Source organism: Synchiropus splendidus, chromosome 1 (assembly GCF_027744825.2).
Source record: "Synchiropus splendidus isolate RoL2022-P1 chromosome 1, RoL_Sspl_1.0, whole genome shotgun sequence".
NCBI classification, from domain to species: Eukaryota; Metazoa; Chordata; class Actinopteri; order Syngnathiformes; family Callionymidae; genus Synchiropus; species Synchiropus splendidus.
In genome coordinates, this window is record NC_071334.1 from 50,375,540 (window position 1) to 50,388,962 (window position 13,423).

The following is a 13,423-nucleotide window of genomic DNA, read 5'->3' on the forward strand; positions in this document are numbered from 1 at the left end:
CAGAGATCTGAGACTGTTTCCTGCGAGGAACCCTGCAGAGTCAAATCATTACCCTCTTGTGAGGATGGCAAGAGCAGAAAGATGGTTTTAAATTAGATACTAGCTAAGGTTTAGGAGCAATGGCTGGAGATATGGACTCAAGAAAATGATTTCTTCAGAGGGAAAGGGATGACAAATGTGATGTCTGCTGCTTTCTATCCTCAGAGAGTTTGAAGGAATCCAAGTCAGCGTGGGGTAGTGCATATCAGACATGCGCAGCTGCCTCATGCTTATCACACTGGACGCAGTTAAAATTGACATTTAAGTGTGAAGAGCGGAATCAAAGAGTCAAGAGATAAAGACGATGATACTGTTCCAGCAATAGCTTCTAGTTTAAGACACTGTTAAGTAACAGGTGGAAACGTATGCGTGGCACAAGTGAAATGTGTGACAGTGTTGCCGGGGTTGTTGTTGTGGAATTGGAGCCTGGGTGCTGATACGGCTGTGGCGGTACCCACAGAGCCATCCGTCAGCCGAGACTCTTCAGCACCTGTCTTCTAATGCCTTCCTGAGGTCATTTCTCTGCTGACAGATTAATGTGCCTGCACTGACTCTAGACCGCTCACTCGGCCGGACGCAGATGATGGGAATGCACCAGGCATATGCAATCAAGGGGAGATGAGGAAGCTGAACGGGCAAACTTTTATTCGATATCAGTTGAGTCTAACGTAAATCTGAGAGGATTGCAGCCATATTATGTGGGAATTTAAAATATACTGTACATGTCCATCACTAACATCTCCAACATTCACCAGTCTAAGTGATTGCAAGGATTAGATTAGATAGATTCTGCTGCTTGCTTGCCAATCCAGTAGGGTTCCAACTGAGAAACACAAAAGCAAAGGGAGTAGTTTTGACATTTTTTTAATTGATGACAATAAAAAGGCTATATTTGAGTCATAAACCTCACTCCAATCTGAGCCACTGGGTCGCTCCTTGCCCAGCCCCATCTTCTGTCTACATGATGTGAAAAAATAAACCATAAAAACACAGAACAGAATGCAGCAACCATTCTGTCAAAAGAACAACTGAAAACCATTTCACTTAATGTGAGAAGACACAGCCTGGAGAGGCTCCAGCAGACTCGGCTGATATTTACTTACTGGTCGCATGCAGCAAGGCTCCAAGTGAGAGAGAGCACTTGGCAGAAGCAGCTGTCTTCCACCACAGCATTTAAAAGTTCCCAGTCTGGACTCTGTTTTTCAAGTCGTCAGATTCAGGAGGCAAACATATGCTGCACCCAACATAAGGTGGCAGATTCGGTCTTTGCCACCCCTGCGTAAACCACCCCTGAGAAAGGTGGGTCATACCTACCCCGCTTAAAATTAAGAATTTTTCAGGAACTTTTCTTAGCTTTCCATATGTCAATGCCTTTGCCAAGTGTCAGCTGTGCTAATGACTTGCTGCTGACAAATTAGCAGTCGCATGTTCATATTCTGCCGTAATCATCATCACGCCATCTGTTCGATGGTGTAGTGGATTTGTCGTGTTGAAGACTTTTAGCATTTTCATGTGCGACCTTAGCATCACAGACTAATAAACGTTACAGGGCAGACATGTTACTGCCGTGAATGAGCAGTGAGTGGGAGACGGAGGGGCAGCGCCACACAACCCGCAGGGCTTCTTCAGACCGCCAGCTGTCACAGGTGATCGGTTTTTGTGGTCAGGAATGAAAGGCAGTGATTGGCGTCACCCAACACTGGGATACTGGCCAATCATGATCAGTGGCCAATTGATCTGAGCATCCCTACTTTATACACCAAATTGATTTGTTTGAAATCTGAACGCATAACACAACTTGAAACACCATGAAGATGGAATAATATAATGAAGTGATAACAGAGCAGGGATAGTTCATAAACACTGATGCAGAGAGAGATTCCTACCCGTGCCGGTGGGATCCCCGAGAGCGGCCGGAGTAGTAGGAATAACCCGAGTAGGTGGACTCCGTGTCCATTGCGATACAGCAGGACTCAGAGCGACACACTGGCCGCTTGTTTCGACTGCTGGCAGCTGCAGCCGACTCTTGAAAGACACTGACGATGGACTGGCTCAGTCAAGACGTCGTAGAAGGTGGTGAGCAGTTGGCAATCAGGTTTAGAGGCAACCCGGAGGGTGCTCGGTGAGGAAACATCAATCTGGAAGGCATTAAAAGAAAAACATTTTAGAACTTGAAGCAAACCAAAGCCCTAATATGTGCCAGCTTGTGCAGCAGTATTAAATGTACGTCTCTACAAGAAGGGTGACAACACGAAGGCTCACCAACACCTCCCATGTGCCTCCACTCTGGATCAACACTGCTGGGTAAAAAGAAGAATCCGACACACTTCCAAATGGTTAGGGCTGACAAGTACGAGACATAAAAGCCAGAAATTGATGGAGTGCCTCCACAAGAGCTGTCTGAAAAGTGTGGCATTTAATGGGAAACTATGAACCATCGTTGCCATTGGCTGACTATGCCATAGAGGAAAAATACTACAAGCAGAACAGGGAAATTCCGACCAACATTACACCCTCTATTCAGGTGTACTGTGCTTCAGAAAAGTGAGTGTTGGTCTGGTCAAGAGTAGTCACCTTGGCAACGCTCCAACTACAACCCCTCATCCCCCAAACCAACAAGCACACAGTACAGTTATTTCCAACCACACTTGTCATCTGATTAATAAACACCCGTCAGTTGATAATTCATAACAAACACCAAATACGTTTTTCGGACTTCAAGTTTGCCTGCGAGGATTAGTAAAGAAGTGGCAGCTCTTAAAAGAGAGACTGCTGGCTTGGCACCAAAGATTAATCGCAGATTCATAGCAGCTGTCATCGAGGCGGTAAGAAGTTGAGAACTGTCCCCGTGAGGGTGAAGGTTTCCTTACAGCTGCAACAGACAAACAAACTGAGCTCCTTGTCACCCAATTGGAGGGAAACACTCATACTGATCCAAAAATACACTGTGGTACTAAACAGGCAGTTCGACCCACTTCTCTAGAGCGGGCTGTTGCCATACTTGAAGTGACTTGTGTCTGAGTGTGCGTGTGTCTGTGTGTGTGTGTGTGTGTGTGTGTGTGCATGTGTGTGCATGGTCACATGACAGTCACATACTCCAGTGACTCCTTTGAAGGTTCATGACAGCATATTTGTATTGGCTTGCACAGTAAATCATTTTAAATGCCTGAATCATCAGCACACACTGACAAATCCTCCCAAAACTGGTTTTCCAGGGCATAGTGCATTACTGCAGGAACTGTTCCTACAGTGAAGTGAATGCTTGGTCACTTGCATGGAGCCATTTTTGGAATCTTGTAGAATTTCAGGAAAGGTTTGAAACACTCTCTCTTTACCTTGCTCCCACCCAACACACTTTTAATTTTATTCCACTTTATTACCTAGCAAGTAGCCACCATCAAAAATATTTTTTTCAGATTTAGAGCACTCAGGAGCCAGAAGAAAAGGGGTTCCAAAAACGTTTTTGGTGCACATTATAGAGATGAACTTAGAGCTGGCATTCCAAACATGAGCCTGTTATCAGGCCCACACACTTAGGCAGATAGCTCACACTATTTGCTCTGTTGTTAGGCAGCAAAGGGTATTGACAGACCTGTGGGTGTGCTGGGTGGTAAAGGCATCAGTTGCCTGAGTTCTCTACATTGGGTTCCTTTTTCAAACTTCATGATAATGACAAAACATTCATTTGAAAGTAGATGCAGTACACAAGCTTGAACAGCACACAATCATTTACTGAAGATGCACCGGTACATACTGGTTACGAGGTTGGGTACATGCCAAAAACTATGTTAAGCCTGTCTGGATATTCAACAGCGTGGATTATGAGCAGGAATACAAGTCATGCCCACTTTTTCCCTTTTATTGGCGTTTGAATGTTTCTGTCTTCCCCATCTTCTTCCTTTTAACACCCAGTTAGGATGTTTTCATTGCATGATGAACATGACCTGATCGAGCAAGCAGTGAACTCTATAGACAGTTCAATGCAATATTGAAAAGACAAAAAGGGGGTTCTCAAAACAGCACCAAATACAGAGGGCCCAAGGATTGAGGAGAAGTCAGTAGCAGTGAGCAGCAGTATGGTCTCAGGCTGACATAGAGCACCACAGATCTGCTGTTTGCTCTGAGGATGTTGACAGAAAAGTTCAAAAGATGTTACACTGCGTCTTTGTTGAGCTGGAGAAGGGCTGAGAGAGGAAGAGTGATATTGTGTGAGGAAGTTAGAAGCGTCAGAGAAGTACGTGTGGGTTGTGCAGGACGTGTATGAGGACAGTGAGACAGAGGTGAAGTGTGCACTAGGAGTGACAGAGACATTCAAGGTGAGAGTAGGATTACAACAGGCATCAGCTCTCAGCCCTTTCTTGTTTGCTGTTGTCATGGACAGACTACCAGATGAGGTTAGTCCCCATGGACTGTGATGTGTAGTGAGAGTAGAGTGTGTAAAAATTAAGACGAGGGGAATGGAAACTGAGTACTGAGGATCAGTCACTCAGAGTGATGGATAGAGATCAAAAGAGGTGAAGAGGAGAGTGAAGGCAGGTTTGAACGCGTTGAGACGTCTGTCAGGGGAGACCTTTGACAGAAGTGTAGGAGCTAAAGTGAAAGGGAAGCTATTCACTTTAGGGCAGTAATGAGATGTGCCATGATGCATGGGTTAGCAACAGAAGTTCTGATACAAAGCCAAGAACCAGAGTTGGACCAGTCAGAGCTGAAGATGCTCAGGTTTTCCTTAGGAGTGTCCAAGAAGGACAGGATTAGCAATGAGAATATCAGAGGTACCACTTAAGTGGAGGAGTTTGGAGACAAAGTTATGGAGACCAGTGGACTGAACGCGAGGAGAGGAGAGGCCTTAGGAGCAATGCTCAGTCTGCATTGTCAATGGCTAAGACAGATCCGCTCCGGCATAAACCAGCATACTCCCGCATACTTGTGCATACTCGTGCATAGTTAGAGAAATAGCTATAACATCAGTCATGACTCTATCATTGTGGCATGAAAGCTGTAAATCAGAAATATAATAAAAGTAGTCGCTCACATTGTTTACAACAAATTGCCGCCCCATGGTGAGCCTCCTCTTGAAGGCATTCCCACTACCTTGCTAATCCTCTTGCCGTCCTGAGTGACCGGCTCATTGTGGGATTAACAAGGTAACTGAGTGCAGGTTCAGTCAGAGTGCACCCTCAGTCAGGTTAAAGATTGAGCCATTATTTCCAGTTCCAACAGTATCTCCTACAAATCTTAAAAAATTAGGAGCAGCCACACTGAGGAGTGAAACCTCTACGGCAACCAACATCAAGTTAAGTAAGTAAGAATCTTCCGCTGTCACAGTAATAAAAGACCCTATAACAGAGCGCCCGGCTTGTCTGCTAGTTTTGGCAGCAAGAGTTACATCGTGGCAATGGAGCACGAAGGGTATCCCAGTTCCCCTGTATTTCATTCTCAATGAGAAAAGATAACTCGTAGCCCGGGAAGACGTCTGTCACCTAATCCACGCACTAAATCCTTGAAGTAACACGGTACAAAGCTCAAAGGAAAACAAGTTGGATAGCATTTTCTGACCCTAACTAATGCTCTTAAGCTAGCTGGTAAACACAGAAGAAATGACCATAAGAATAGTTTTAAGCAGGCCTGAATGTTTCCCCCCGCAGGCTGCATTTGATCTTGTTGTGGAAGCATGCAGTGCTTATTATTCTCTTGTTCATCTGAATTGACTTGTTAACTTAAAGGTTTGTATGCAAAAACTAATTTGAATTAATGTGTGATGTATAAATGAAATCTCTCTATTAGGGATGTAAGAGAATACATGAGACAAGAGAAGACATGCTAAAGTATTGTTCATGATATATATATAGCTTATCTTATTTTTGCTGAAATATTGCAATACTTAATGGTGTGATATTGTATTGATCATTTAGGTCAGCTACATCAATATTTAATACATATATAGTTGGATTTGCAGCTACATTTGTGAAGTGTTTTATAACTACTTTTTTTTGGTTGACAGTTTATTTCTTATATTCAGGGACACAAATGACACTGTTTATTTTTTCAAACAAAGTTCATCCAAGGGGATACGTTTGCAGTTCATCAATCTCCATCTTGGAGTTGGGCTATTTATTTCCATATAGTGAGGTATGGTACATTTTTGTTAACATATTTATTTATTTTAAATGGATACTATGTGAAGTTTAATTGACATCTGTTGGAAAGAGGACAGCTAACAATTTTCATTTTTGCTAAAAGTAAGATGCAGTGCATGTTCATGCGTATACCCCTGTAAGTCATGCCATTGTTGAAGTCCAATATAACAAAAATAAATGATGAAAAATGTTGTTTCTCTTAAGATTCTGTAAATGGAGAATTCCTTGTCAGTGAATCTGAACCTGATGCAGCTTTCTATGTGAACAAGACTGCCAAGTGTATTCATGAAAAGAAAACACCTGAAAAAAACACCTGGTTCATTTGATCATGATCCATTAAATTCCCCCCTGACAATCATTACATTTATTAATTTTTTTTGTGAAGATCAAATTAAATCTATAGGGTCAAATTTCCAGGCTGTGTGAAGTCAAGTTTGAAAACCATCAACTGAAAGAGGAGCAATGAACCAGACAAGAGAATCACTTATAATCAAAGACGACTCTGAAGTTACTCCACTGACGGAGCAAGCTTCTGCCTTGTAAGTATCACCTGCCTGTGAACCCTGCAAAGTGGCAAATGAAGTGTTTAATGACCCTGCTAGAAGAGTGGGCTGTGTTTTCATTTGAAACCTCCTTTCATGCGAGCCATTCATCCATTTCTTCCTCAGTGAAGGAGCAATGAAAAGCCCCCAGTAGTTCCTTCACACTCGAGTGGAGATTAATCCAGTGGACTCCTGCAGAGTTTATGGGATTATGTGAATCCATTTCCATAAAAGAAAATTTAAAAAGTCATCTCAGTAAGGATGATTTTATGCTATTAATTAATATCATACTATTAACGGTACATTTCCTCAGTGTGCATTCTAATATCTCTCCCTCGCACCCATGATTGCAGTATTATCGCCTCGCCCACACTACACAATTTAAACCCTGGCATAAAGCAGTCACTGAATCTCTGCCGTTCAGGTCTTTCAAGACAAGGACTGACTGGGCAACTCGTGGCTGCAGACAGACGTCTGGCCAGGTCACATGCTGTGGACGCTGCCGTTCATGACTTGGGTAAATGAGGGTCACTACTTCAGCGGAATCCAATCGGCATTCCAGTGTGCCTGAATTACGCCTGCCAGAAAGACAGAGGGAGAGCGGCAGCTTGTTGACATGCAGCTCTGTTGCTGCCGTGTTAATTCGATCAATATCATTAGCTGCCTGTGGTAACAGACTCCAGGCATCATTTGCAGTTGGTCTTCACCTGGAGCTGGTTTCTAGGCAACCACTCCCAGCCTTGTAGGACAGCCAGGGGTGGATGATCACAACAGCTGCAGGGGAATTACAAAAACAAAAAAAACAAACCGCACACTTAGAAGTGCAAATGAACACTAGCAAATGCAGGTTTGGCCAGTTTACATTACTGGAACGGAATGAGATGATATCAAGCACTTAGCTCATCAAAAGACAGATTTTATCTTGTCAAAGAACCATACTTCAACAACTCTGACACATCTCGCCTGCTTTAATATGACCTCATGACACAGAACATGACAGGCAAGACGACTATTAGCCATATCTGGCCCTCATCCACAACAGCTTTCTGAACATCAAAAGCAACACTGATGAAATTTCCCATCATGGATGCTGATCCTGATATCAATGTCGTCACGTCTAGCAAAATGCCTCCCGAGTCAACACTGATACTTGAGAAACAGAGACTAAGTTGACAACAAATGTTACTTCACAGTGCAACACCATTCCAGCTTACAATATCAGTAACAAAAATCTATTTGAAGTGTAACTTACTCCAGAAGTTTCTGCTCGGGATCACCATGGCAACAAGAAAGCCGCTCTTCAATGAATTTGAGTGACAGCCTCTTACTATAGCACTTAACTGCGGGTTGGACTCGTGAGAGATGAGTAAGAAACATTAGACACATGGCGTGCCTCGCTGTCAATCAACAGCTAAATGTACAGCTTCTTATGAGAGCCCTGGCATAGCAACAATAAATGAGGGACGTTACGTAGAGACCAAAGGACAGGAAGCAGCTTCAGTGCAAACCCTGACTTAGTCAACCATGAGTTGAGGAGAACTCACACATGAAGCCAGTCAGAGCCCTTTCACACTGGCACAGTAAACCGGCTGGTGCAATGGTTTGAAAACATAATTCCATTATATTACAGATGTTTTATTGACATTAAAGTGGTAAAGTGCACCGTTTTCTTAATGTCAACTAAACACCTATCATTTTACTGGTCTGATGTTAGAAGGCGCAATCTTCAATCTCCAAATTCCATGATACAGTGGCCAACGACTGATTGGTGGACTGGGCCAATCACAGTCCAAGTGAAAACTTTATTGTCTTGATTTTTCCACAATTATATTTATTTGATGCATTTATTTAATGTATCTATTTTTCATGTAAGTAAACATGTTTCTATCATAGTATTTCAGTCATTTTTAAGCCCTGTGGTATCGGGTATATTCCTGGATATCGATATTGAGTTATCTATTTTTGTATCATGATAACCCTAAAATGAACTACAGTGGCACCTCGGTTCTTGACCACAATCCGTTCCAAATCTGAATCAATTTTTCCCATTACAATGAATGGAAAAAGAATTATAGTCTTTTGTAGGAGTGAATGTAGAGTGTCTGCTGCAGGTGCACTGTTCCTCAATGTGTGTGGCCGCTGCATGTGGGAGGGGTTGCCGAGTGAGTGACGTCTCTCCAGAAGTGAAGAGGTGCCCGGTGCGTGTCCAGCTCTGAATGTGCGCTTCTGTGCAGTTTGGCTGTGACAAAGTCATAAACCAAGTAACGTCCCAGACTCGCCTCGTCCCTGTCCCAGCTCCAGTCGACAACAGGACATCAAACCCTTGAGCGTGAGCTCCAGCCTCGGAGGTGTGGAGAGCGAGCACCTCCCCTGTGACACTCTACCACGGTCCAGTGTGGAGACAGCAAAGGTTTTACACCTCAATATGAAGAAAAAACAGTCAGTAAATGTAGCTAATGGGACACGTCTGCACACAGAGCCTGCGTTGTACACAATAACAAAGCGCGTCGTGGGTCAGCTGATCGGTCCGCGGAACACTTTATGTTTTTTCCGGCTCTTTTCGTTCGAAATCCGAAGCAAAAAAATCTCGAAATTTTGGATCAAACTTCGATTTGTTCAAAGTCCGGGACGTTCGAAAACAGAGGTATCACTGTAGTTTTTGTGTCTTACCACAAGACAGATTTTTTTATATGGGTCACCTAACACTGAGCTTGAGAAGAAATACAACAACAATCTCATGACTTACATGACACATAACGTCTATCAAAAACAACAGTAGTTGTCGCAAAAGTCATGACAGGTTAACAATGAGCACCCTGATGTTTGTTTCAGATGTTCTGGTGAGTTTCTATTGCAAGATAAAAGCCTTCACTCCACAGGTGCATCCAGCTCTGGACACGTCTTGAAGCGTTTGAGACCACTGTTGACAAGCCTCCTAAAGACAAGTTGAACTAGACTGTTTTTTGGACAGATTATTTATTGACAGAATACCCCATCGTAACGAGTCAACCAACAATAACAAGTCAACTTCAGGTGGGATCACGGAAGAGCTACCTGCGACCCGGCTGCCAGGCGCTGCCCGAGGCAGGAAACTCCCAGGTCTCACACCGTGGCCTGGAGAGCTACGTCTTCCTCAATATTCCAGGTTTAAAAATAAGCAGACGGAGCTCACATATCCATGACTTGTATTGTAAAATATCTGTTTTGGCATGTGTCCATGCCTCCAGTCAGCGAGCTGTCATGTATCCCTCCGCCGCAGGTTACACTTCCGAGGCGTGCTGCGGCGCACCAGCCGGGCGAATGCGGATCTAGTCAACCGTGAGGAGCACAGTTCACTTCTCCTGTCAAGACTCTGACCAAACAAACCGCCTTCACTCCACACCTGTGCACAAACAAGCGGTAGAACCTCGCAAATAGGAAGCAAAACATCCTCGGTTCAGTGGCCTGTTTGCTCCAGCAAAGCGGAGTTTTATTCAAATGAAGTTCCTCTGCACACAGGTAGACAGACAGTCTGGGCGTGTTCGCGTGGATTCCCTTCAAAATGCTCAGTTTCAGTAACATCTGGAACAACACGGGCGATCTTAAACATTTTTCCAGCACTAAGAGAAGCTGTTAAATACGCTAGACGAGTGAAGACTCGACATTTTCCAGAGGCTTTCCACACGACCGAGCCCGCACACCGAACATGTGCCGAATACATAACACTCACCTTCCGTCCGCGGAGATTTCATGTCCGTGCCTTACTGACACTATCCAGGTGATAGAAAGTCACGGCGGCCCAGGTCGAGAGCATTCACGGAAGGGAAACAGCCCTTAGTAACCGGAGGAATCACCCTGGTCGTCAGGAATTTCACAGGGGGCAGTGCTTCCCAACGAGCCGGGGTGCGGTGCGCCTTCTGACCGCTAGGTGGGGACTCACCGTGCACTCCCTTCTACGTTTTAAACTCGGATTATAATTGTGAATTAAAGTTCATGTTACAGATTACTTATTTAAATGCTATAATAATAGAACTTCTACTGATGTTTTCTTATCATGCAAGAGTGTGTGTCCAAATGCCATCAAAATAACTAAACACAATGGTAATATTTTATTATGATATCTGAGGCAAAAAAAAAAGATTAATTCAAATGATTAGGTTTTGGTCTCATCATACATTTCACAAAGAGGGCTTGAGTACATGTCACATGACGCATGATTTTATCCTTTCGTTAACACTCATGGCGAATGGTCAAGATGCGACAGGTAGAAATGGGCTTCCAGTGATGGACGTCTGTGAGAGTTGTGCCAGTGACGATGACCTCAGTCATAAGCAAGACAGTGAAGCTGCTGCTGCTGCTGCTGCTGCTGCTTTATAGGGGTGGCCTACCCCATGGCTACCCCTGCTGGCGCCACCAATGACCCCGGGTGTGAGCCTCGAAACATGTAAGCATCCATTTAATTCCAAACTCTGGAATTGATAAATCTCAAGTAAATAGTGATCGATCGCAGAATGATCAGTCCCAGCCACGAGCAAAATCTATGCTGCATATAACCTGAAGCTTTTCAAAGCAATCGTATTTGGACTCCTTCATCAGGATGGATAGGTTTTGACGTCACATGCTATGATGTGGTGCACCTGGAATTGTTATTGTTTATTTTATATTGTCTTATTTTTGTGTATTTATTTATAATTGTTATTATGATTCTTTTTGTGTTGTTCATTTTTGCGGAATGATCCAAAGCACTTTCCTAGTTGGTGGGATCCTCACTGACCTTGGCAATAAAGCTGATTCTGAAAAAGGTTCCCAGCGAAAGAACGTTTAATCTGCATCATTTTGTCTGGAATAAATGAGCAAAACTAATCGGTTAAAGTCTCAGCCCTATCTGTCTCATGAGTATATGCACATACATGATGAAATTTCTTGGTGATAGTTTTTTTATAAGATAAAAGACAACATGAATGTCTACCATCAAACGTGCAGTTCACATAGCGTGAGCCAGGATTTTCCAGCCAGACCATTTTTCCCAGAATGAAAAGGAATTTCAACCATTGAACTTTGATCAAGATTCCATTGGAGGTGTGGCTTTGGATTTTTTTCTATAAAAAGAAAAAAAAACCCATGGGGCTTAAAAAAACAAGAAAAAACAGCCTTGTAGTAACAGAGCATAATTTCACCCAGTGTTTTGTCATGGACCTCTGAGAAGATTTCAACATTCTCAGTCTACAGAAGAGAGATGTCACAGTGACAACAATCTTATCTTTATACGGTCAATTGAGGAGACACAAAAAAAGTTTCAGCAGCATATATCAACATGAGCACACATTCCATTCCATTTTTTGTTTTGCTTTTTCTGTTTGTTTCTTATATATTCTTTTTTGAAAGAATGGAAAACAATTTTCTGTTAGCAAATATGAATCATAGTGCAATATATTTTAGTATAATTCGAAGTTTTAAATTTTGCTTCAGGTCAGCATGAGTGTTGAATACATTCATTACCATATTTCCTTCCAACTGTCAACAGAAAAGTATGATATGAAAAATTACATAACCATGCAGATACAAGGCCACAAGCACCTTTGACCTCGCTGTGTTTATGCGACTAAATAAACACAAGCAGAGTCAATTTTGACGTATAATCACACTGATTGATTCCGCATTTCTCTCTTGTAGCTCCAGCTCCTCTTCTATTGTGTCGCCAGACAAAAGGGTCAGTGCATCCAGACTGCAAACACACATGAAAGTTCACCCCAGGAGGCAACAGATGCCTCCAGCAATTACACGCCTGTGTATGAATCAATATTTTGTCCTTCTTTGAACGGCCTTCTTCCCCCCGACACTCTCCCCGCACACCCTCAGATATAACTCATGCCCTCCAGAACACAATAGGGGTCATGACTGGTGCATGACCCCTCTTCATCCAGAAGACAAACATGACAAAGAGAAGGTGATCTATCTATCTATCTATCTATCTATCTATCTATCTATCTATCTATCTATCTATCTATCTATCTATCTATCTATCTATCTATCTATCTATCTATCTATCTATCTATCTGCCTGCCTGCCTGCCTGCCTGTCTGTCTGTCTATCTGTCTGTCTGTCTGTCTGTCTGTCTGTCTGTCTGTCTGTCTATCTATCTGTCTGTCTGTCTGTCTGTCTGTCTGTCTGTCTCTTGATCTATCTATCTATCTATCTCTGTCTGTCTGTCTGTCTGTTTGTCTGTCTGTCTCTCGATCTATCTATCTATCTATCTATCTATCTATCTATCTATCTATCTATCTATCTATCTATCTATCTATCATCTATCTATCTGTCTGTCTGTCTGTCTATCGATCTATCTATCTATCTATCTATCTATCTATCTATCTGCCTGCCTGCCTGCCTGTCTGTCTGTCTGTCTATCTGTCTGTCTGTCTGTCTATCTATCTATCTATCTATCTGTCTGTCTGTCTGTCTGTCTGTCTGTCTCTTGATCTATCTATCTATCTATCTCTGTCTGTCTGTCTGTCTGTTTGTCTGTCTGTCTCTCGATCTATCTATCTATCTATCTATCTATCTATCTGTCTGTCTGTCTATCGATCTATCTATCTATCTATCTATCTATCTATCTATCTGTCTGTCTGTCTATCTATCTATCTATCTATCTATCTGTCTATCTATCTATCTATCTATCTGTCAGTCTGTCTATCTATCTATCTATCTATCTATCTATCTGTCTATCTA

General features: G+C 42.8%; 1 protein-coding gene across 3 annotated transcripts in view; it reads right to left on the reverse strand.

Annotated features, from left to right (window-relative positions):
• The window catches only part of vangl1 (VANGL planar cell polarity protein 1), a 42,472-nt gene extending 31,885 nt beyond the window's left edge, over positions 1 to 10,587 (reverse strand). For all 3 annotated transcript variants that reach the window (XM_053853467.1, XM_053853463.1, XM_053853464.1), the window contains exons 1-2: positions 10,428 to 10,587; positions 1,926 to 2,177 (exon numbers count right to left, since the gene is read on the reverse strand). In XM_053853467.1, coding sequence (XP_053709442.1) covers positions 1,926 to 1,996 — 71 coding nt within the window. In that variant the 5' untranslated portion in view covers positions 1,997 to 2,177; positions 10,428 to 10,587. The remainder of the gene's footprint in view (positions 1 to 1,925; positions 2,178 to 10,427) is intronic.
• Between the last annotated feature and the right edge of the window lie 2,836 nt (positions 10,588 to 13,423).